Source organism: Neltuma alba, unplaced genomic scaffold, assembly GCF_004799145.2.
Source record: "Neltuma alba isolate B1F8T4 unplaced genomic scaffold, ASM479914v2 tig00002374_pilon, whole genome shotgun sequence".
Lineage (NCBI taxonomy): Eukaryota > Viridiplantae > Streptophyta > Magnoliopsida > Fabales > Fabaceae > Neltuma > Neltuma alba.
In genome coordinates, this window is record NW_021632837.1 from 520,657 (window position 1) to 544,929 (window position 24,273).

A 24,273-nucleotide genomic window follows, 5' to 3' on the forward strand; every position below is an offset into this window, starting at 1 on the left:
ATTGCTAGCTGGGCGCCGGACATACCCTGCTAGCTTCGCACCCTTTTGGTCTAGTCGGCTCAGTCTCCAGTTCGATCCGACTGATTTGGCCCTGTAGGTTGTCTTCTTTTCTTCCCTTTCCTCTTGTTTCTTTTTTTTTTTGGGGTAAAAATGCAGCTAGCACTCTCATTTATTTTTTAACATCATAAACTATTTAGTGGTACAATTTTATCTTCTTTTTTTTTTTTGACCAGAGGTACAATTTTATCTTTAAACTAATAAAAATAGAGTAATTCCACCCAACATAACAGGTTCCTCTTAACACCATTTGCTAATTGACATATGGGCTTTTTTTTTTTTCCCAAATAATGATAGTCATGCATTGTGGCAGCCACAACTTGTCCATCGGAAGCTGAAAACCCAGAATTGGGAGGGAAAATGGCGGGTGAAGGTTTTCATCATAAGATTATGTTTCTATAAAGGTTAGAGATGGAGAGTTAGGAGAGAGAAGGGGAGAGAGGAGAGAGAGAGAAAGTTGCAGAGAGGAAAGAGGAGGATCAAGATTGTAGAGGAAATCTAGAAAGTGGCAAAGCAAAGAGTGAAAGAGTTACGAGATACTCTATCTCTGATTGTAAACCCATTTGAATCTGATGAAAGTACTCACTAAGAAACGGAATGTGAGAATGGAGAGGATTAAGCACCAACGAAGTGAGTGCAGTGCATTTCACGGTGATGCACAAGGTGTGGCCACAACGCAGTATTTATCATTATTAAATTTAAAAAAAAAATCGGAAATACCCATCTATTGGTCAGCAAACAAGAGTTAAGAAGGATTGTTAAGTTGGTGGGATTGCTCCATTTTTATTAGTTTGGGGGATAAAATTGTGCTACTAAACGCCTCTGAAAATAAATGAGGTGCTGCGCACCTTTACCCTTTTTGGTTTTTTTTTTAAGGAAATGAGTAAAACTCCTTCGGAAACACAAAGAAACATGCAAAATCAAGGAGGAGATTTTTAGTTAATGTTAAACTTTTTTGGAAGGATCCCTCAACGGTCGTGAAGACACTTTTTTTTAAATAACTATGAGAAATTTCAGACTCCCCCTTAATATTGAGCAAATTCTCTGGGCATTCGAGTTCGCCCATCACCTCTCACGCTTGGAATTACGAATCCATCTGATTTTGCTTTGCCATTGTTAAGAGTGACTCATAACAATCAAATTATTCGTCAGCATAACAACTAGCACTGAAACGTACAACCTCCCCTGATTATCATTTATCTTAAAGGAAGAATACGACTACCACCAAATTATATGGCCGGACAAATGTAAAACATACTGATTGGAGGCGAGGGATGGAAGATCCATCAGAGTCAAAATAAAATATCTACATTGAAATGCAGGAAGAATAATAAATGAGGAAATCCTTTAATAAAATAACATTATAAAAAAATAAAATAAATAGGCCTTGAGAGATTTCTTTTATCTGTCACGCTTATGCGGGTATATGAAACTCAGCAGTGCAGCACCTGGGCCCAAATCATCCCATCGGAGAGTCTCTCCTCATCTCTCTCTGGTATGAATCCATCTCCCAACACAGGCTAACCACAAACGACAAGAAAATCATCCGAAGCAAATATAAACTATACAAATCTGTTCATTAAATCCGTCCGGACCAAAATTCTTAATTTGTTCTATGTCTGGTCAACCTTCCTTACCTTAAGATGTAATTATGAATAAATCCTTATTTCACCTTCTACGTGACTCAATCACTACCAAAATCGAGCTCCGTGACTGGAAGAAATCAGACTCCAAAACAGCCTCTCTTCCCATTCCCAAGATAAGAAAAAAAAAAATCTAATAAAATTAGGGAGAACAAAAAAAATCAACGGTAGTACCCAGTACGGATACTGGATAATCAGCTGGAATAATTTGTGGCTCAAGTATATTATTTAGGCGCAGTCTTAATTGGTGTTCCCTGAAGTATCATCGGTTGGAAGCAGAGGATGACAGGAAGAATCTGTTGGAGATCTTTCTTCTAGAGCTTCTGACGTAGGGTCTGAATTACCTCTATCTGTAGCAGCTTCACCCAGAGCAATCTTTTGAAAATCAGTTGCTACGTTATTGCAGCTTGATCCAACAGGAGATGATGAACCAGAATCAGCTCGAAGCTGAGATGAGGGCAGCCACTTTGTCCATTCATTACGCCTCCGCATCTTGTCACCCTAAGGCAAATAGTTGGGTGAGGTCACAGCACCACCAACAAAATAAGTACCTTCTTTTGTTAAATTAAAAGCATAATCATCACTTAAAGATTCAAATTAAAAGCCAAATTTACACCATTGCCCAACTCACCACCCCACGCAAGCAATAGATAATACTCCCTATGATTCTAAATATAAGAGTTAGTTGAAAAATTTATTTTGATCTTAAATTTAAGACCTCAGTCCTCTTTTATTTCTAATATTTATTACTTTTTTCTCAAACTACCCTTACTGATTGCATACACTCACATACATAAACGTGTGAAATCAACAAGGGTAGTTTCCAATGTAAACAACTAAAAGGAGGGGTACTTTAGAAAACCAATACATTTTTAACAAATAAGTAACTTAATTAATTTCCTTAATCTGTGTATTAATTATCTAACTCGTACTTTTAGGACCAAAGGGAGTACATTGCATGTAAAGAGTGTGCTGATTGTGCATCGAACGAGAAGCTAATCACATAGATAAAACCATAAACTCAGACATACTATTTACCTGTACTTCCACAACCGCAGAATTTCTCAATGAATCCAGTATCACCTGAATGTTGTTTGTCAAACTTTTAACCTACAAAACAGATCCAAGTGAAGAAAAAAACAAACTGTGCAAGAAGGAATTAAGACTACTAAGATTTTACAGTGAGATCAATACACAAACGGACTCCTGAAAGATACTTTTATCACAATAATGGACTGGATATAAGCTGTTCTTTAGAGGTGTTTTGATATGATATGATTTGATTTCTTCTAGTGAAATTTTGCCCCAGGACTTTTTTCCCGCCACTGGGAGGGGGTGCGTTCAAGATTAAGGACACAAATAAATAATATCCTAATATTTTAGCACACAGCTGCTTCCTGAAACAAAGAAATCTTAGTCAGGATTGATAGTTAGGTTTGGCATCTACATTAAGAGAACTGCCAGAGAATTTTCATCCCTCTTCAATCACACTGTGTATCTTTCCCTGTTATCTCTGTTAAACAAAGAACCAATTGCCTGTATGCATACATAAACAAGTAAAAATCATTAAAGTTCGTTATTGAATAGCGTTAATTATTCAAACATTTTACCACTAGAAATGGATAGTTACACAAATGAAAGATTGACATAATAGAAGACTGATGATTACAGAAACATCAGAGTTTCATCCTCCTTTGTGCGGTGGCACACGATTTCAATCATATAAAACTTTGAGATATGCTTTACATTGAAACAGGACTGGAAAATCCACACACTTAAAGGTGCATAAGTCGTTCATCGCCCTTTGAGTGTATAAAGGAATCAATGTCCCTAAGTCAAGTCAACCATAAGTATGACCCGCCAAATGCTCGGACGATTAATTTTTTACAGACTTTACACTCAAATCTCATAACTAAGTTTCCACATCCAAGTACTTGGGAAACCAAAATACCTACGAACCAACTACCACCTATGCATCCAAGAGCTAGTTCTTTTTTTTTTTTTTTTAATATACCTTCGTTGAGTTGTTTTTACTCGTTTCACAAAAGAAAACTATCCACGTTTCAAAATACTTAACAGTAAAAAAATAGTTGAAAGGCAAGGATGATCATTCAGCTTTTAGAAATCTTCCTAGAATGTCAGGGTCAACGTCTTTCCCAGGTGTCAACTACTGCAAATATGAACACCCTATCAAGAGTGCGCTAAAGCACACGACTATTCTTCTTCCATCATTTAATATTAAAGGCATTGTATACATTCAATAAAAATATTTCAAGGAACAGGATAATGAAAACGTAACACATAATTAAAAGAATATATTTACATAAATTATATTTAAAAAAGATATGCAGATTACTATCCTCATGCCCTAGTGTATCTTCCCTTCTATGTAACTTATTTTCTGCACTTAAAAATATATTGCGCAACAACTGGTGAGAACTGACAGATGTATAGCATGCATTGGAAAAAAAGAAAAGAAAAACCGAGATATCAGTCTTTATACACAGGAGATACGTAACAAAATCAGGTTCGCACATCCCCGTTGGACATCATTGAAGGTGGGTTATTCATCATCCGGATTTTTTTTTTGGGGGGGGGGGGGGTTGCTCCTCTTAATTGCATGGCCAAGTAACAGCAAAAGGGATGTCAAAAGAAATCTCTGAAGATTAGGCAACTCAATATAAGAACTATTCAATAAATGCACCAGTGAAAATAACCCATTCTAATTTTTTCAGTTATGCGATAAACTATGTTCAAAGGATCCAAGGTAAATTCGTTGGAAGTATTGCCTAATTGAAGACAATAAACTTACCCGACGGAAGTTTGCTATCAAAGCAATGGGAACCCAACCCTGTTCATCCATGTTGGATCTTAAAAAATCATCTTTCACTAGATTAGCATCACTGTCAAAAACAAATAAAAGATTCAAATTTCAGCTTTTACAAAAAAGAAACAAACATCACAAAGCACAATTAAGTTACCTAAAGTAATAATCAATTTGGTTCATTAGCATATTTGTCAGAGGAGGTTCTGCAACAGGGAGAAACATGGCAGGAGGAGGACCATGAGTAATGAATGGCATGCCCCTGAACGGCTCTAGTGGTAGAGTTGGGAAATAATAAAATTCTGGAAAAGAAGAGAAAGTACATTAGCCCCACTTTATTTTATAGAAACAAAATTCTAAAGGGGCAAAAGAATTCCACCTGGAAAACCCATGGGGTTTGCAAAGGGTCCCATGGGCGGAGGGGCAACAAATGCAGGAGTATTAGGAGGGGGGTGCCTCACTAATCCCCTAGGAGACATCCTCTGTTGGTGTACTTGAGCATCTCTAGAGTTTGCATGATTTCCACGATCATGGTCACGCCTACCCCCGTGGTTATTATGATAGGATCCATCCCCACGTTGATGGGGCCCGAAATTGCCTCTGCGGGGGGGATTCCAATGATCATTCACAGCAGGCACAAAACCCCCAACTGGTGGTCTTGTATCCCAGCTATTGTTCCTGTAAGGGATTTCCCTTGGAGAATGATCTGAAACCCCTGGCACCACATTACCATAGGTATTTGCCGGTATAGGAAATACAGGAAAGGGCGGTGGTGGGGGAGGTGGGGGAGGATTAGAAAAGCTGCTCTGAGCATGACCAACCCCAGGGCTGTTGCTACCTCCACGCTTCATTGACCTTTGTCTATGATGCACAGCATAGTTTGTTGCAGAGTTAGGCTTTGCATTATTAGTAGGTTGCTTTTGAGGGGATTGTAAAGTGCCAGAGCCCTACAAAAATATGGCAACATACATGAATATACAGATTCGACATCTTTTCCCAAACATACATACTAACCGATTGCCGGACAAACGCAGAAAAAAAGGAGGCCACAACTTAAGCGGCTGGTTTTAGTAACCGATGAACCTACACGTCTATAACTTCGTTGCCGGAAAAAGGTGAATCTTCTTGCAACCATTCCCTTCTATCTTTTCCAATCAACTAGTAAAATGGACATAAAAACTAGGGCAAGTATTGTAACCAAACCTGAGAGGGGGAAAGTGATCCGTCAAAGGCAGTCTTAGAGGAGGAGTCAGCTGACATTTTGGACGAAACCTTCGTGGATTTAGATAATGCGGGCCAAGTAACAGCACCCATTACTGGACCAGCCTCGACAACGCCGTTCGAAGGTTTGCTCCAAGCGGGCCTCTTAGAATGACCCGCATTGGCGTCGGAAGCGTCGGAGTTATCTACCGCAGCAACATTAGAATTATCCGGCAGCTGCGTTAAAGGTGCTTCCTTCGGAGGAAAATCAGAGAATGGCGGTTGGTCGGGCACGGAGGCTGTGAGTGATGACGAAGAGGAAGATGATGAAGGCGGCGATGGATGAGATTCGCACTCCCCACCCCGTACAACTTGAGCCCACGGAGATGGCAGGTTTTTTCGCGGGAATTTAGGGCTATTGGTATCCCCAGCACTAGTCGGCGAGCGATGATCAGATGAAGAATCAGTTGCAGTGACCATTTTCAATTAGGGTTTTCTAGCTTTGTACAGAAAAAGAAACTGCAAAGGAAAATTAGAATATAAACGAAGCCATCAAATGACCAGATAAAAATTGGATACTGCCATTGAAGAATGAAGGGAAAAAGGAATAGGCAAGGATTTCTTTGTGTAGGATGACAAGCTGTGGCGACTCAGGGACGGATCTTGCTTGGGAAAAGAACCCTTTGGAGCAGTCCCCTCTGTTTGTTTTCGGACTCAGTGCAAGTTATAGCAACCCACACATACCCCCAAAAAAAAATAAATAAATAAATAAATAAAGTTTAGAATTGGTTAGTTTTGTGAAGCGGCAAATTTTTCATTGATTTTTGCTATATTAATTTTGAGTTGGCTTAAAATGATTTGATTTATGTTAATGTTACGTTTCTAGGTCAATTTTTTTTGTTACATCTCGGATCATTTGAAATTTTCGGAGCTAGCCTAGATGAGTAGACGGTATGTATATTTAAATAACTTTTTTAATTTTTGTTTTTGGCGAAATAGGTCAATTAGATTTGTTGCAAATTAATTGAGGCTATGTTAGGATAATTTTTTTGAAGTATTATCATTATTAGATTTTCACTTAACTTTTCTGATCACTTTATTTTTAGTCGCGAAACTTTTGGTCACCTCTTTCAAAAGACTTAAACCCTCTTAATTGAGTTTGTCAATTGGGCCTGGATAGAAGGATATCAATTATCAATCATTAAGTTGTAATTACATGTACTAAAATTTTACTTGTCTCAACCCACTATGTTTACTTGGGCTTCTCGTCCAAAATTTTCTCGAATCCCAAACATAAGTTGAGGCCCAGAGTCATTATAAGCCCAAGTAACAGCTAAGTGGGAGATTAATCACATTCCTCGTCAGCTAAGTGGGAGACGGGTGTATCGTAACCCGTGTTTTCTTCTTGTCTTGTGATAATATAACACAAAGTGAAATTTAATTTCATCTTTTTGTTTAGTCAAAGACATTTAGTTTCATCTTCAATATAAAACTTCAATCATTTATTATATTTATCTGCATGATTGTCAGTGTTAAAGTGTTTGCAACAAATGTTAGTTTTAATACATATGATTACCAATATTGTTTGGATAAAGGTGTACTTAACATCCTAATCTATCTTCGATGGTGCACTCGGCACTTTAAATAATTTAGTGGTGTCGTTTTGCCTTTGACATAATAAAAACAGTGCAATCTCATCCAAAGTTAGCTGTTCTTTTAACTCTGTTAGTGCAATTGGTATCAGTTTATAAATACGTGCCATTGATTAAAAGAAAAAAAAAAAAAGAAATGCGCAAAAGTCAATTGCATCCAACGGAATTAAAAGGAAAGTTAACTTCGATTGAAATTGCACCATTTCTATTACACTGGGAGGGGCCAAAATTACACCATTAAATAGTTTAGAGTGCTAAGTACACCTCCAAAATTTTAAAAAAATCAATATTTATTTATTATTTATAATTAACTTAACTAATTTGTTTATTGTTCACAAATTAGATGCCAAACTTTTATTAAGAAGTAAAGGAAGCATCACATTATCTTTATCCCATTAAAAAACAGCAAGTGGTTATGGGTGATTTGATTAAAAAAAAAAAAGGCAGTTTATTTGAAATTAAACCTAAAAAAATTTCTTTCGATTTTCTAACTCAGCAATATGGTGGCAAGTTCACAAGAAGCAACGAGGAATCAGGCAGTCAGCGCTTCCTAATGCTTTTCACATTTTGATTGACTTGACTGGGAATCCCAATCTCAACAACCCAATGGCGGACAATTTTAGCCACTCGTTATCCGATGCTACTCTGAAATCTCAATAGTACCTCTTGTTCGTTATATTCAACTCAACTCAAGTCTCTCTCAAGGTGGTTTTAGGGTCCCATTACGTAGTAATCAGATGCTACCACACTATTTCATCACTATGCTAGTTTCTGTTCATACTGCGCCATTGCCTACCATTGACTTGTCGTTTACTGCTAATTTATTTATTTATTTATTTATTATATACACTAAAAAATGCGAGGGAATCTGCCATTTGCCCGCCGGGTAATTTCGCGCGAGCCACGCCAAGTCACCAGCCGATAAGATTTAATATATGTAGTTTTTGCGCGGTTCCTGTAGCTATGTGGAGGGATTCCTCTATAAAAACCTGATCAACAGCCTATCCGCCGCGCATCACCATTCCGAAGCATTGGAGCGACAGAGACAAGACAGTGGGCTCGTGCTTCAGAAACTCGTTGCAATGGCCGAGACCACGCCCAATCACACACAGACCGTTTCTGGATGGGCTGCTCACGATTCTTCTGGCGAAATCACCCCTTACACTTTCAAACGACGGTACTCTCTTCTTCTTTCCTCCCCCTCTGTGATGCTATTATTGCCCTTCCTTTTATTGAACATACCATTCATTGCTGTCTCCGCCTAAATACGTGCAGCGAGAACGGGCCTAACGACGTTACTATACAGATCTTGTATTGTGGGATCTGCCACACTGACCTCCACTATGTTAGCAATGACTGGGGCATCACCATGTATCCCGTAGTTCCCGGGTAATTCCATTAGTATTGCAATTTATGTGCGAATCTCTCGCTCACAGACAGGCAGGCACAGGAATATATAATGATATGTGTTGACAGGCACGAGATCGTGGGGTTGATAACGAAGGTGGGAAGCAACGTGAAGGGGTTCAAGGAAGGAGACAGAGCAGGGGTTGGGTGCTTGGCAGCCACCTGCTTGGACTGCGAATACTGCAACAGTGATCAGGAGAACTACTGCCAACAACTACAGTTCACATACAACGGCATCTTCTGGGACGGCAGCATCACCTACGGTGGCTACTCCAACATGATAGTGGCGGACTACAGGTTTCTCTTCCCCACTGAATCTTAGTTCTTGCGAGCAGAGTATATATCGTTCGAAGGGATCATTGATATAACAGTGGGGGTGTTTGTGTCGAGAATGTGCAGATATGTAGTGCGCATACCGGAGAACCTGAGGATGGAAGGAGCGGCGCCGCTGCTGTGTGCGGGGATAACGGTGTTCAGTCCGATGAAAGATCACGGACTGGTGGAGTGCGGGGGGAAGAGGATAGGCGTGGTGGGCCTGGGAGGGCTGGGGCACATGGCGGTGAAATTTGGGAAGGCGTTCGGGCACCACGTGACGGTGGTCAGCAGGACGGCGGGCAAGGAGCGGGAGGCGAAGCAGAGACTAGGAGCTGATGAGTTTATAGTGAGCAGCGACCAAAAGCAGATGGAGGGAGGGAAGAGGACGTTGGATTTCATACTGGATACGGTGTCGGGGCAGCATTCTCTGCTGCCTCTCCTGGAACTGCTCAAGGTCAATGGCACCCTGTTCATCGTGGGTGCTCCCAACGAGCCCCTTCAGCTGCCCGCTTTTCCTTTGATCTTCGGTATTCCCTGCCTCATCTGATCATATCATGTCTCAGCTCTCTGGTTCTTTCCTGTGAAGTAATTAATGATGGGAGTGTTTTGCGTACGTGCAGGGAAAAGGGCGGTGAAAGGAGGCATCATCGGAAGCATGAAGGAGACGCAGGAAATGCTGGAGCTTTGTGGGAAGCACAACATCACGTGCGACACAGAGTTGATAAGGCCCGATCAAATCAACCACGCCATGCACCGCCTCGCCCACGACCATGTCCCTCACCGTTTTGTCATTGACATTGCTTCTGCCTCTCCTGCTCCTTAATTCTTTTTCCCTCTCAATTCTTCTTCAACAATAAAACACACAAACACACACACACGTCCCCCCTGTTCTTCCTGATTTGTATCCACCCCAGTACCTTTTGAATAAAATATGTAAACGACGGATGAAATATTGGCAAATTGCAAATCAAACCACCAGCCAGTAATAGATTCCTGAGATGACGCTGTTTCTTATATTGTCTCCGTCCATGTGTATTAATATTGATGGTTTTATACATTGATGTACCCGGTGTCACTGTGCTTAATTCCCATCTCTTCAACGTCTCTTCATGAGCAATATGCAAAACGGACTCATACAACTAGCCCGGCGATGCGAAGGAAAAAAAGAACATAGTTTGGGATGACTGGGTTAGAGTTTGAGAGGATTTTTTTCCAAAGCGGTAGTTGCTGGAAATTTCACGTCATTTCAAGGTCCGCACAAGAGGCGTAGCTCAAATTATGTACGGCACATCTCCAATCATTTAGGAGGACTGCGGGACCCACTCTAATGACTCTTTATCTTTTCACCTCGTACGTGACACACAATCAACAATTCAGAGCAAAGAAAAGACCCCGAAAATCTTCCCTGATTTATAAATATGTAGGACATTGGAGTGTGAGACCCTACTTTTCAGAAACAGAAAGCAGAGTATTATTATGCAAGTGTTCTTTTGCTTTCCTGAAAAGGAAAGAGGAGCATATATGTATTTGAGTAAGGATAATTGGTTAATTGGAACAAGTTACACAGAAGTAAATCAAAATCGAGAGAAACGATCACAATCGGTGATGATCTCAACAGTTAACGGGTTAACAAACTGCCAAATGAATTTCTTCTCTTCTGCTCGACATCTTCCCAAACACCATTCAAGCATTCAATCTCATCCATCCAGAGAAACCGATTCATCGCATGACTGCACGGCTCAAGAAACCCCCTGGCTAGGAGCCTGTCACTACTTAATTCTCTCCATTCTATCCTCAACTGCTGTGCCCTATATTTTGTGAACAACTTCTCCAACAGATCTTGCTCCTCATTCTCTTCATCTTTCACCTTCTCAATACTTTTTTCTAATCAATTGTTGGTTATCTGATAAGCTCCTGAAGCTGCTCGTTTGTTACCCAGGTAAAAAGCAGAAAAAATTTGAGGAAGAAGAGACAAGCGTGAATGAAGAATGCCTTGAAGCCTTCAGAACAAAATCCAGATATTCTGATGAATTACGACGTGGATACTTCGAGTCAGATGGTTAAGAGGATTTTGGGGCAGGTAGCTAGTCATAGAATTTCATGAACACGAGTGTAGCTTTCTGGATCAGCTGCAAGAGCTTGAGCAACATACCTACTTGTGCTTCTTACCATAATAAATAGATCCAGGAGATTCGTTATTGGAGAAATTATGGACAAACAATGATAAATAGGTGGATTCTCCTGTGTGCACATTAATCCCTTTCGTGCTCCTCAAACGGCGTTTATTGTACATCACAAAGAAAGGCTTTGTCAAGTGGGTCTTGATTTAGGCCTTTGCCGATTGGTTTTTCGTTGCTTCCACTTTTTCCCCATCGAAAAGTTAGTCGGTTATATGATATACCAACGGTTGAAGACACAAAATAGAGACATGCCAACGGTTTGTAACGATTTCTTCGTTTTTTTTATTCTACAATATCTACAGTCTGGATTCACTGAAACTGAATCAACCCACAGATTTTTCTTTCGGAAATTGGAAACTAGAATAACCCCTGGCATCCGTAAGGAGGATGGGAATTTTTCTTAATGATAAAAAATTCCCCCCAAAAAAAGGATAATTAAGTTTATGACCCAAGATAAATGGGATTTGCATTTGAATTTTAGATGCAAGAATTTTAATTATGTGAAAGGAATTTTGGAAGGAATTAATAATTATAATTTTAAGAATACCTTATCTTGAGAGATTATATTCTTGCATTATAAACTGTTAAAGTTAAAAGGGATCTCAATGGGAAAGCCCAACGACCAAACAGAGCATTTCTAAACCAATAATTTTCATTTTAGTAAGAATTTAATTGATAATGTTAACATGCACACAGACGCCACCCTATCTCGACACTAACTGACATCAATGGGAAAACAACTCACAACCACTGTACTGGACGAGAGGCTCAGCTTAAGCCTCGAATGTCACAGTTAAATCCTCGCAGATAGAACCCCTTGCTGTTCTAATTATTTTTTCTCTTTTGTTTTCCTTTTCTGGAAAAATATATAGAATCGTCTAATTAACAACTTTACAGTCAAGCCTGATTTCTTGGCCGCCGGTGATGCTGCCCATTTTGATCATGGACTTGACGAAGGCGTATTCAAACTCCTTTTGGGAATGAGCAAACTTGGAAACCAATGCTTTGGTTTTGGGATGAGTGAGCAGAGCCTGGTCGGAAGTGAAGACGCTTTTACCTTGAAGAAGCAGCTTGTAATAAGCGTTGTCAAAAGCGGTGGAGCTGGAATCCAATGGAGAACCGGCGTTTCTGACCTTGTTGTGAAAGGGACAAATGCGTCGAAGACTGGCGGCGAAGGAGGGGTCCATTGAAGGGTCAATGTCTTGTTTGGGGCTGAAGTTGTGGATTCTGTTCTGGAAAGACGAACAATGAGCGAACCCAAGGGTGTGGCCTCCTGCATGCACCATTTGTCAACACACACACACACACACACAAATGGCGTTATTTACAGTTACTGCAGAATGAAGATGATGTGGGAATTCATGCGCGCACGCACACACCCGCATACCTGAGAGGGCCACAAGATCTTCCAAGGAAAGGCCTCTCTGAGAGAAGCTTTGCTCGAGTTGGGAAATATTGAAGACTGGAGCTGGCAGTTGTCTGGTTTCATCTGCTCTTGATATTCTTCCATCTCGTCTTCCTTGCGGTACTTCCCACATGGGTCCTCCCGACTAATACCATTCCCATCACAACCAACCAACAACAAAATAAATTTGGGTGAGTGTTTCCATTAATAAATGATTTATGCAGACCAAAATGACGGGAACAACTAATATTTGGGACCGACCAAAAAAACAGCATCCCTAGCAGCAAGTGCGACAATGTCTGCACAGGAGACCACCCCGGGGCATGCGGCTTCCAGTGCTTTCTTGGCATTGTCGATGACGTAGAATGCATGCAAAGATATGTTGGCAGGCCCATCTTTTTCTGCTTTCTTCTTTCCCTTTGATTCCAGTAGAACCGACGCATCACAGCCCTTACAAAGCAGTAACAACTAATAACAGTTAACATCATATTATTCGCCACGTAATTGGAGTTTCGGGAATCACAAGTGGCGTTTACACATGTGATCCATACATACCCTTATGAAGCAATCATGAAAATGCATGCGAAGCAGAGCAGCTGGGACTGTTTTATCGTTCATGGTTGCTTTATGTACGGCACCTGCCACTATGTACTCCGCCTGAGGACATGTGTGCTTGTAGTAGTCTACACTAAGCGCATTCCCAATACTGGCCACTGACAACATTGTGAGCATCACTATTGCAATGGCTGCCATACTGCTTGCTTCACGAATGCGTCTGTGTTGTGAGACGATGCAACAGGAGAACGGTATTTATACAGCTTAGTGTAGTAGGCCTTGGCTGGCGTCGATATGGAGTCGTTAGGAGGACATGGTTGTTAATATATTTGGTAATCGTCAGCGACCCAGAGTGGAGTAGTGTATTTGAAGCATATCCTGTGAAATTTGCATTTGGTACTCTCCTTTTAAAAGCCAACCCCCTTCCATTATAAGTAATATATGGTACATTTCTGAAGTGAAAGTTTTTTGTTTTGGGACCTTAGTGAAGCAAAGAGTTAGGTACTGTTTGGCACGTGAGAAATGAAATGAAGGGAATAAAAAAATTTTTGAATGAGCTCAGTCTAGAAAATTAAAGAACTGAGGTATTAAAAATTTGACAAAGCAAAAAAGTAACAAAAATTAATTAAAAGTTTTTAATCTTATTTTTTTAATTTTTTAAATCGAGTTCTTTAATATTTTTCCTTCTCTTTCCTTCCATCCATTTTCTTCGTACCAAAATGGAGCCCAAAATTTGATTGGATTGTGAGAGGAAAGCAGGACCAGAAGTAAGATATAAAACATTGATCAAGCAGAAACGATTGGCTGACCCAAATTCATGTGGTTCTTGTTGTTGCAGATGGCTTATTGTACTTGTTACTGAATCCACTACAATTTTTTTTTGGCCAAAAAATCCACTACAATTTGAGATCTGTTAGAATGATTTGATTGATAGACACAACAAAACAACTCTGATTACTGAAGTCCGAAACCCAGCTATAAAATATAAATCAACGGAAAGGTTAGCTATCCGGGTTCAACCAATACAGAACTCTTGGTAATCTTAAAGTGGCTTTATCATTCTGGTTTAATATCACCATCGTTTTTACCTTCACTTCTTGTCAGACATTACTATTTGCTAGCATCTGCATGTTAAAATTGCCATGGCATACGGGACCCCGGCTCATATGGGCCAGCAACGCCTTCGGCTTAGCATATTGTCTGTCAATTTCGTGGCTTTTACTTCTTTTTTATTTATTGCTCCTTCTACTAGTGTGATATGATAATTTTTTGGAAAAATTGGACAAAAGTTTCCAAATTTTATTGGTGAGAATGATCTAAAGCAAAATACCAATACTCGGTGAGCTGTAAGCATCCGGCTTTAGAATATTTTCTAGTCGGGTGAAGATGGTGAACTCCAACTACCATCTTGCTGTCATAGAATAACAGACGTCTAATACAAATAAATATAGCAGAGTTGTTCATATCAGAGAGCAAAGTTGCTCATAAATATTCAAAGCCCGAAAGTAATAACCCATTTGGCACCCCAGAGGACCTACACTTGGAGCTTAGGTCTTTGGATTACACACACACACAAAAAAAAAAAGGGAGCTTAGGAAGCGAAACAGAAATCTGAGAATTGCTTATTTGGTATGCAAGAATCCGCCTCTCAAAGGGCTTCCACCGAACTCCACGAAACGGTTCCATCCCTGGGAAACTGGAACCGGCTGGGCTTCCGCGAAGTCGGTGTATGCCATTTTTGCCCCATGTCACAACTTTTCAGATATTTGTCCTCAATATTTCTTCTCTGTGCTGCCTCTCTAGATTTGTCCATCCACCGTCGTCCCCTCCGCCGCTCCCGTTTTCACCTCCATCCCAGTGACCTCCGGCGTGGTCCTTCTCCATCTCCAGAAATCAATTTTCGTGTTTCTTCTCCATGCCTCTGATCCTTACAGCAGGTTCAACTAAATTTTTATTAAAGAACAAATCAAGATGCACGAGCGCGAGTTCAATTATCATCATCAATCAATCTTGCGAAAAGCCGTGGCGAACCGCGATCTATCTTATCAAATAATAACCGGCTGATTCATTGTATTTTTTCACTGAGCAGGACGGATCTCAAGGCTCTCTAATTAGATCACAGAAGATGCTGGACATCCATTTAGTATCATCTTTGATTTGGAATGACTTCTATAAGAATGAGATATCTCATGGACCCGTGGTATTTATTCTGTGCTACGACAGCATGACAAGCAAAGCGACGAAGTTGCGCCCGATGCTCCTCGAACTACTCCAAGTGGACCAAGTCTCAGGCGAAAATAGTGCTGATGATAAAAGTAATATTGAAGGGGGAAAAGACCCACTACCTACAAACTAACATCTTAAAGGGCAAGGCCATCCATATTACACCTAGGTTCCAAGTTGGGGAAGAAATCAATGCTTACCATCCCAGTGTGTAAGAAAATTCCCCGAGCTCCAAACTACTAATACAAAGAGCATTCGGATAATGATAAATAAAGGAAAGAAATAGTGATGATATCAATATGATAAAGGGCTTAATGGAATCATGAGATTTTCCACGTACAAAATAATTCCACTTTCATGAAACAGACATAATTATACAAGTTCTTCAAAGGGAAATAAAGAGCAAAATAATAGAAATTCTGACTGCAACTGAGAACCAAAAAAAAAAAAAATTGCTTTCAGAAATCGTCATCGTCCTCTTCCGCTATGTGCTTGGCCAGTTCTTGCTCTTGTTGTTGCCTCTCTCTCCTTTTCTCAGCACTTTCCTTTTCCTTGTGTGTGTTAGGTGGGAAACGCAGTGCCCTAATGGCTTCATTGTGCATGTTAAGACAGAAGGCAATTCGAGAATTAAAAGCCAATTGAGGTTCGTTAGTGGAGTAAATATCTCCAGTTTCCTTGGATACCATCCACCCGTTAGCATGATCCAATGTAGCATCAATTGCCCCATCGCGGATGGCCTTGGCTACAATGCTCTCAGCATCTGCAACAGGGTTAGCAGAGTTCAACCTCAATTTTTGAGCTACATCAGCAAGTGAGATGCGAGAATAAGACACGCTGATGTTGCGCAAGCCAGTTCGGATAACATTATGTCGCAGCCGAACAATCAAATTATGAGTCCCATCCGTACTGAAAGTGGTAGCAAACTTTTCTGCAACATTCCTAAACAGCTCCAGATCACCAATGCGCACTGCCTGAAATCCCACAACAAAAACAAATACTACATGATCTAGGACAAAGGAGACAGGTCACTCTGGTAATAAAAAATTTAAATTGTACTTGCAATGGGAAGGAAGTCCTCAAAATCAGTTTGCGTATAAAAAAAGTTCCGAAAGAGTAATGACAATGGATTAGAAATCTTGAAGGAAGTAGAGATGTATATGTGCTTATGAATGATTAAAGCTAGGAAGAGAGTCAATGGCCTTATAGCCCAATGGCATAAATGCTTCCTTGTAAGTGGGAAGCTGTAAGTTTAATCCCACTTGCAACCTTAGGCCTTCAGTGTCTCCCTCACTTAAAAAAAAAATTAAAAAAAAAAAAAGGCTAGAAAGAGAATAACTAGAATTGGCCAATGAACAAACCAAGCAAGCGCAAAAATGAAAGAAGTCAATGAAGTAGCACGCTAGCGCTAACAATAATGAGCACAGAAGGATGAGACTTAAAAGATGAATGAAGAAAGACACACTAAGTTACGACACTAGGACCACTTTTTCGTCTAATAAGTTACACTTTCCATGCTAAAAAAGCTAGATTGTAGGGACAAAGTTATACCTAGAGAACCTAAGCCAAAAATAATATTATAACTAGCTTCAGTTAACCATATTAACTTACGTTTGTAAGCTCAAAGTAAGGCTTCAAGGCTTTCTCCGCTCCTCTCTGCATAAAGATAGTCCTTTCAGGTGTTTCTCCCAACAGCAGGCGCACAATTACAGCCCACTTATTACATTGAATTCGAAAGCCTCGTGCTGATGCTGGAGCCTTTCGGGCAGCCTGCAGGAGTGACTCTTTTGCATCGGTATACTCCAACTGTATGGTTCGAATCTTCCCAAGGTAGAAGAGATAACGACAGAACTGGATAAAAATACAACAGAACATGCCAAGGAAAAGGTAAGAAAAACAATTAAATTTCACCAAGGTTTAGATGCAAATTAATTGAGGGTTCAAAATGGCATGGCCATGTAGAACATTACATTTATTGACTAGAAAACTCCTTATTCGATGCCCAGAATAACAAAACCACCATACCTGCTGGTTTGAATGTGCTCCAAATCGTGGTGCCTTAGACCTTAACTTCTCTGCTTGGTCATATAGGTTGTAGTGGAGGTAATTACGAAGTAACAGATTAAGAAGTGTTTCCTGCACCCCATCATGATGTTAGTGCATGTTCCAAGCACATGTGAAAAATAATTAATTCAGATGAAACAAACCTGACCCAGCTCATCGTGGCGGAGAGTGGCAATACGGTGCAATGCAAGGAGGTTGCTGAGACCATTCAATTAAGAGTTAGATCAAATTCATCTTTTTCCTTTACAGAAAAGTATCTAACATAAAGCAAGCCATAACATCAGAACTTCTATGCATACATTACACAGATTAACACCTAACTCACCCCCGAATTTCAGCAAGGTCTCCCGTCAGTTCATAGCTATAAGAGTAATAGAAGTATAGTCTGGAAGCAATGACATCAACAGTTCTTCTGTTCAGATTCTTCAGTCGACCAATACTCACTGAGGAACAGGTCTTGGCCTAAAATGAAGAATCCAATCACCTTTAGCATATAATCAGCTGTCAAATGCTCCACACATTGAATTTTAAGAAGACAGCACCGACCTCATTGTATCTTTTCTGATCAATAAGAAACAGTAGGACGAGCAAGTAGCAGTAGATCTCTAGCTCAGGCAGTAGGTGTTTAGATGGGACTTGAACAGCAGATGTTGCAGTATCCACTTCCATCTCATGCTCGTCCTCCTATAGATAAAGCCAGCAACAACAAATAGGATTCAAACCATGGCATCCGTTAAAAAGATAGCAATAAATGGTTAAAAATTTCTTCACACAGTTCTCTTGTCAATCAATAAAACAAATCAAAGTCATTTGAAATTTCAAATTTCAGCCATGAGTAACTGACCAGAGGGTAAACATGGATATAATGACTCTCCCTATACTGAAACAGATTACAGATAACCTACTGCATGAAAACCGACTTTCAGAAAGAAATTGAACATATTATTCAATGCAACTAAATATTTCAATCAGCTATGAACCAAGTACTGCATGTGATTGGAACGGGGCATGTAAGAAGAATTAAGCAGATAATCAGCATCCATCTCGAGAGAGATATCATGGAGATGATGCCCCTTAAATTCAACCTTCAAAATGACTGAAGTCAAAGACGCTGACTTGGAGCGTTTCTCAGAAATAAAAGGAGAAATGCTGCTAAACAAATGACCATGCAGATGCAGAACACCTAACTTCCTCACAATCCGTTAACGCCTTCGGTATTTGAGGTTTTTAACAGAGCTGCATTTTATATGACTCAAAATTATGTACCAAATCCTAATATAGTTTAAGAGAGAGGCAAAAAAAAAAAAGGCCCAGAATCAAAACATAACACCCTGAACAGAGAGCAAAACATAGTTAACTAGGAAAAAAAAAATTTCAACAGGCACAATCGCTGAATTTATGAGTAAGCTTCAAAATAACTAGAAGATCAGAAAAATACCTTGGGAACATAGGCAGACAATCTGGAATGAGCTTCAGAACCTGGAGTAAGAACGTGGTCGAGAAAAGATGAGAGCACCGATGCTGTCAATTTCCGTCTCAAAGCAATTGTAAGGCGAATAGCACGAGCAATTCTACGAACTTCCTTTGAATAGGAACCGGTCTCGATAAGGGATGCTATTTCCTTCAAATCTGCAAGGTCAATTACCAACAACAGCAAAATCTAACTGATTTACTTTTGAATTCTTGAAGTTAAGAAATATAGACGATATGAAATCGCCGCTGGAGTAATTTTGCGACCCGATCCTTACGCTGCAAAGTGGATGGAACAGCTGAGGAAACAGAATGCGAAGGAGTAGCATGATCTTTCATTTCCACGTCTTGAGTCATTTTGGAGATATTCTACAACAATCGCCTCCTTCCACTTTTTAGCCCTAGAGTTTATCGAGCACTAAACCCTAAGCAAAGCATCGAATAAAATTCAAGTTCAAGAACTAGCAAACTAGGTGAGCATTACAAATCAAATTGAGAAACCAAAGTTTTGCAAATGCAACTCACGAACGCGGATCGAGTCCGCTATTGAGACGCTCGTAGGGTTTTCAGCTACCTCAGTCCTTTCTCTGCAGAGTTGAACTTGGCCTGCCAACGCAAACGGAAAAATGATTATCTATTACCTAAAAAACATTTTTTTGCCCAAAAAATATTTTAAATTTTAAATTATTTTATTACTCTGAGCAAAGTGTTTTGCTGTTGCCTCGATGAGAGAAATGTGAACAAATTTTAATAAGCTTAATTTAAAAAGTTAAAAGTGTTTTTTTTTCATCTTTTATCTTTTCTTCATCCAAGTTTTATAACCTTGTTTTTTTATTTTTTAAATTAAGCTTATTAAAATTTGTTCACACCTCTCTTCCGTTCCACTTCCCTCGTATGAGGTTTAGGCTCTGTTTGAGTGCTTCAAAACCGTGGTTTCAGAAGCATTTTTTTACAAAACGAGGTAATCTCTTCCACATATTTACTTCGTAATCCGTAAAAACACTTCTGAAACCATGGTTTGGTTTTTATCCAAACACTCCCTTAGTTTTGAGGTTAATTCAACAAACAGTATAGGGACAACGCTTGTAGGTTTTCGGGGCGTCAGGGCGCAGTAGTTCTTTGTTTCCTTGCCCTCACCCTTCATTATTTCCGTTGTACCCTAGTCATATCAATCGAATGCTCCCTCCTCCTCTGGGTTGTTAAAGGAATTTGTGATTTTAAATATAATCAAAAACTGTTATTTAGGTGAACCGTCTCATCTTCATAAGAAAACAACATGAGCCAGAATTCAATTAGAGAGTTTTAATTTTAATATTCTCAACGCAATTAAAATTAATTTTAAATTCATAGCAACTCAAAAATACTTTAAGTTATAGAAGAAAAAAATCAATAATGTGTCAAAAAGTATATGAGAAGGCATTATTTTTTATGATTAAAGAGTCAGGTTACTTTAAAATTTAACTCACTTTTTTAATCTAATAGAATAATTAAAAGTAATTTATATTAAGAACTAGAGTCGTGATATTTAATAAGAACATAATGATTATTTATAAATAGCATGACTTGTAATGTTTTTTTATAGTAAACTAATCCAATTTGAAATTGTTGACCTCTACACTGATCAATCGTTCAAGAAAAATCGCGATTCATCCTGATTAATTAAATTTCATTTTTAGGAATCTAAATGTTCTTCTCATTACTCATATACAGGAAAATGATTTAGTTCTGGAGTTAAAGATTATAATTCTCGAATAAGCAATAAAAAACAAAAGTAAATATACCTGATAAAACATGAACAACTTTTAAAGCACAAACCTCCGCTTCTCTCACTCACCCTGCCCCTGCTTACTCTTCCTCTAAAGATGATATGTGAGATTGGCAGATTGCTTTTCAAAATCGAGTCTATCTGTTTGCTGCTATGTTAAAAAGGTTAGAGTGTTTTGATAAACACCAAATTATAATTTTAGAAACAATTTTATAGCATACAAAATAAATACATAGGAGAGTTTATCTCGATTTACAGAAAAGTATTTTAAAAAGCATTTTAGAAAATATCCAGACACCCTTTTAATTTTTTACAGCAACGTGACATTGAATTAAATTACAACTATGAAGCGTTTTTGATGTATGCTTAATTAGTATTTTTCCAAAAATGTCCTTAAAGAGTATTAAAGAATAGAAATTAAGAAGCTGTGTTGTGTTGTTAATGACCAAAACACGTGGTTAAATAAAAGCAGTCTATAATGGATTTTTTTAATTAACTTTTTAATTTTTTGCTAGAGAATTAATTTTTTACTGTAAATTAGATAGGATGGAGCAGTATATTTAAGATGAAAAATATTAATCTGGCAAAAAAAAGATGGAAAAAATCAAAATTTAATGATTAACAAATAAATAAAATTTTTGAGAGATCAGAGACGTGACCACGTGAGGCCCAGGGCGGACCCTACCATGAAAAGATGAAAAATATTGAAGTATTTGCCTTGAATATAAGCAAAACAAACACACATAATACATTCCGGGGCGGACCCTACCATAAATTGGCTGGCACGGAGCAGCATCATACTCTACCATTTTTCTTCCCAGGTACCCATGCGCACACAGCCCTTTTTAAGAGATCAGACATGTGACTATGTGAGGCCCACTGGAACCAGACTGTTAAGCTTGTCTTTCGTCATTCATGGAGCCACGTAATCACAATGACCCCGTGACGTGTCGCCACCATACACACAGTGTCTTCTTCCTTGCCCGCGTGCCCCTAAAATTTTAACATCAAAGTTTAATTTTTTCCCTCTCAGTGCGTAATATACTAATTCAGTCTTTAATATAAAAATTAATTTTAATTTGATTTAGATTACAATTTAGTTTTTTTATATTTAATTGTTATCTCCGGTCTTAATTACAAGATTTTATTTGTAAGACATTAAAAGATGTCATACAAACAAGATCTTTTAATGCCTTACAAATAAGATCTTGTAATTAGGTCGGAGGTAATTTTTTTTTTTAAACAGTTCTTATAATAGTTATATATGTTAAAAATTTTATTTAATGATAATCTTAGCCGATATATATAATTAGCAAGAAGATTAAAAATATATATTTATTACAAAGAATTAAATTAACTAATTTTTTAATTTATTCAAATTTATTAGATCAATTCCACCTGAAACTTCATATTCAATATTTGATTCGCACGAGGATAAAGCAGCATCTTTGTTTCCCGCCTTCTGGTACTGATGCGCCTTTTTCCTTTTAATGACCGGCTTTCACCCAGAATTCGCTCTTTCTTCTCGTTTCCAACATGACTCTGTTCTGCTGAGACTCGGGAGAACCCGGTAAAATCCATGAGCCGGAGTTAAAAAAGAAAACAATTGAAGCTTTAAAATTGACCGTACAAATGTCTACATGTACAGTTTAAATTAGAGGTTCTTATCTTACATTGATTTTTTTTTTCCAGATAGTGTTGTTAGTTATCATTCTTTTTCTCCAATATCTAATATACATTATAGGCTTTGATCTGTATTCGATATTCGAGTCGCATGTATATTTATTATTTTATTTAACATGGTACGCAGCTCTTTGTTCCTTGTGCCTCTCTTCTTGTTTCCAGCAGAACTCTGTTCTACTGATCAGAGTCACTGATAAAGTCGACGAGACCCAAATCTATCCATCCAGAACTCATGGATTTTCTCATCCGATCGAACCGTCCCCTTCTGTCGGAAAATCCAAACCCCCAGCAGCATAATTGAACAGAAAAGCCTCAAATAATGGGAAGGTCGTTTTGATTTTGAAAAAAGAAAACTCAGTGATGTTATTTTATAAAAGATAGTAAATTTTCAGTCACAAAAAATAAGTTTTACAAGCCATGAAAACCAGATTAATCACGCACGCACCCTCCCAGTGATCCATGCGAGCTCCTCCCGAGTAAGCAAGAGGCACACATATTCAATCCAAAAAGCAACGATGGCTTCTGTATCAACAAACTGGCTGTTAATTAATTCGACTGTCCCAATCAACAGGAGTTTTGTGAAGGAGTGAAGAGTTGAGGATGAAGGTTGGCTTTACAAAGAGGGCAGAGACGATGGTGGGAGAGCCAGGTATCGGCGCATTCCAAATGGAAAGCGTGATTGCAGGCGGGAATGAGGCGAACGGGGTGGTCCTCGTCGATGTCGCCGAGGCAGACGGCGCACTCAGTGGGAGTGAGCAGGTCTTGGCCGGTGATTGTGGGCAATTGATGAAGCTCGGAAGCAGAGAGGCCGTCCGGGGAAAGGGAATTGAGGGGAAGCGGGCGATCGGGGTGGCCGGAAATGGCGCACCGGAGAAGGCAGAAGTAGACGAGGAAAAGAGCGGCCATGCCGAAGCAGGGCAGGAAGAGAGCAAGGAGAGGAGAGCTGAGCATTGTTTGTTTGTTTTTTTTTTTGGGTGGAGGGTAGCTAGATGGGAAAGTAAGATTAAGCCTTATGTGCAGAGGATGACGTGGATCGGTTGTGGACTGGGATAACGTCAAGCAGGAGAGTGGCGGGGATGGGGCCTGGTTATGACGTTAATTGCCAGCTCATGTTCCTGCTTGGTACTATTTATTCAATTCTCTACAAAGTTGGACTCCTTCAGCGTCCGCAGATCGCCTTGCCGTGACTGGGACAGGCGGTGCCGTGGATTATTGGCCGTTGCTTTGGATTTCCGAATCCTCTCCGTTTCCCTCCGCTCGTCAATAGATCCGCATCCGATAAATGTTCCCTTAGGGCCTGTTTGGTTTGAGGGGAGGGGAGGTTTCATGCTCACCTTGTTTGGTTTGATTAAAAAGGAGGGGAGGGGAGGGTATTTAATGATCCATTGTTTGGTTCAAGGAGGGGAGGGGAGGGTAGTAATAATCAATTTACCATTTTACCCTTACATATTAGTTTATGTTTTTTATTGATATATTATATAAATTAATTTACATCTTAATTTAAATTATATAATTTAATAAAAATTCAGTCTTATCATGTTAATATGTGTATTAAAAAATTGGTATAGTAATTTTTTATTCTAATTAATATAATAATATATTTAAAATAATCAAATTAACAAATTTTATATGCTCTAAGAAAAATGAAATTTTATTTTCTTTAGGCTATCTTTTTTTCCAGCTTTAAAATATATTTAATAAATAATATATTTATAAAAAACAATTAATTTTATAATATTATAATTTTTTATTTAAATAATTTTTTATTTTTAAATAATTTTTATAATATATTTTTAATTATAATAATGTATATATTTTTTATTTTTTTACTTA

General features: G+C 38.8%; 5 protein-coding genes across 11 annotated transcripts; 1 reads left to right on the forward strand and 4 right to left on the reverse strand.

The window, feature by feature from the left end:
* Window positions 1-1,586: 1,586 nt before the first annotated feature.
* Window positions 1,587-6,407, reverse strand: LOC114724032 (la-related protein 1C). Of its 3 annotated transcripts, none has more exons than XM_028910308.1 (6): window positions 5,728-6,403; window positions 4,904-5,471; window positions 4,682-4,826; window positions 4,513-4,603; window positions 2,739-2,810; window positions 1,587-2,201 (listed from the first exon to the last, which is right to left on the reverse strand). In XM_028910308.1, exons 1-6 carry the CDS (start codon window positions 6,202-6,204, stop codon window positions 1,941-1,943), a joined length of 1,614 nt encoding a protein of 537 aa, XP_028766141.1. In that variant the 5' UTR covers window positions 6,205-6,403; the 3' UTR covers window positions 1,587-1,940. The 3 variants fall into 3 exon arrangements, 1 of the variants encoding a protein (XP_028766141.1); XR_003738288.1 differs by having other exon boundaries at window positions 1,938-2,201; window positions 2,739-3,236; window positions 5,728-6,407; XR_003738289.1 differs by lacking the exon at window positions 1,587-2,201 and adding an exon at window positions 3,135-3,236 and having other exon boundaries at window positions 2,743-2,810; window positions 5,728-6,407.
* Window positions 6,408-8,360: 1,953 nt separating this feature from the next.
* LOC114724050 (probable cinnamyl alcohol dehydrogenase 6) lies at window positions 8,361-10,074 on the forward strand. Its single transcript, XM_028910321.1, has 5 exons — window positions 8,361-8,553; window positions 8,652-8,765; window positions 8,853-9,080; window positions 9,183-9,625; window positions 9,719-10,074. Exons 1-5 carry the CDS (start codon window positions 8,459-8,461, stop codon window positions 9,919-9,921), a joined length of 1,083 nt encoding a protein of 360 aa, XP_028766154.1. The 5' UTR covers window positions 8,361-8,458; the 3' UTR covers window positions 9,922-10,074.
* A 1,892-nt stretch (window positions 10,075-11,966) lies between these two features.
* On the reverse strand, window positions 11,967-13,452 carry LOC114724418 (peroxidase 64-like). Of its 3 annotated transcripts, none has more exons than XM_028910776.1 (4): window positions 13,239-13,452; window positions 12,945-13,133; window positions 12,666-12,828; window positions 11,967-12,551 (listed from the first exon to the last, which is right to left on the reverse strand). In XM_028910776.1, the coding sequence occupies exons 1-4, from the start codon at window positions 13,434-13,436 to the stop codon at window positions 12,157-12,159; spliced, it is 945 nt and encodes a 314-aa protein (XP_028766609.1). In that variant the 5' UTR covers window positions 13,437-13,452; the 3' UTR covers window positions 11,967-12,156. The 3 variants fall into 3 exon arrangements, with proteins under 3 accessions (XP_028766609.1, XP_028766616.1, XP_028766603.1); XM_028910783.1 differs by having other exon boundaries at window positions 12,658-12,828; XM_028910770.1 differs by having other exon boundaries at window positions 11,967-12,510; window positions 12,613-12,828.
* A 2,294-nt stretch (window positions 13,453-15,746) lies between these two features.
* LOC114723200 (probable 26S proteasome non-ATPase regulatory subunit 3) lies at window positions 15,747-19,598 on the reverse strand. Of its 3 annotated transcripts, none has more exons than XM_028909360.1 (9): window positions 19,518-19,598; window positions 19,271-19,417; window positions 18,961-19,151; window positions 18,069-18,206; window positions 17,848-17,984; window positions 17,666-17,720; window positions 17,484-17,594; window positions 17,070-17,309; window positions 15,747-16,432 (listed from the first exon to the last, which is right to left on the reverse strand). In XM_028909360.1, the coding sequence occupies exons 2-9, from the start codon at window positions 19,347-19,349 to the stop codon at window positions 15,920-15,922; spliced, it is 1,464 nt and encodes a 487-aa protein (XP_028765193.1). In that variant the 5' UTR covers window positions 19,350-19,417; window positions 19,518-19,598; the 3' UTR covers window positions 15,747-15,919. The 3 variants fall into 3 exon arrangements, with proteins under 3 accessions (XP_028765193.1, XP_028765210.1, XP_028765201.1); XM_028909377.1 differs by having other exon boundaries at window positions 19,522-19,541; XM_028909368.1 differs by having other exon boundaries at window positions 19,513-19,534.
* A 3,406-nt stretch (window positions 19,599-23,004) lies between these two features.
* Window positions 23,005-23,391, reverse strand: LOC114723300 (E3 ubiquitin-protein ligase ATL23-like). Its single transcript, XM_028909496.1, has one exon. The coding sequence runs from the start codon at window positions 23,389-23,391 to the stop codon at window positions 23,005-23,007; it is 387 nt and encodes a 128-aa protein (XP_028765329.1).
* Window positions 23,392-24,273: the final 882 nt, after the last annotated feature.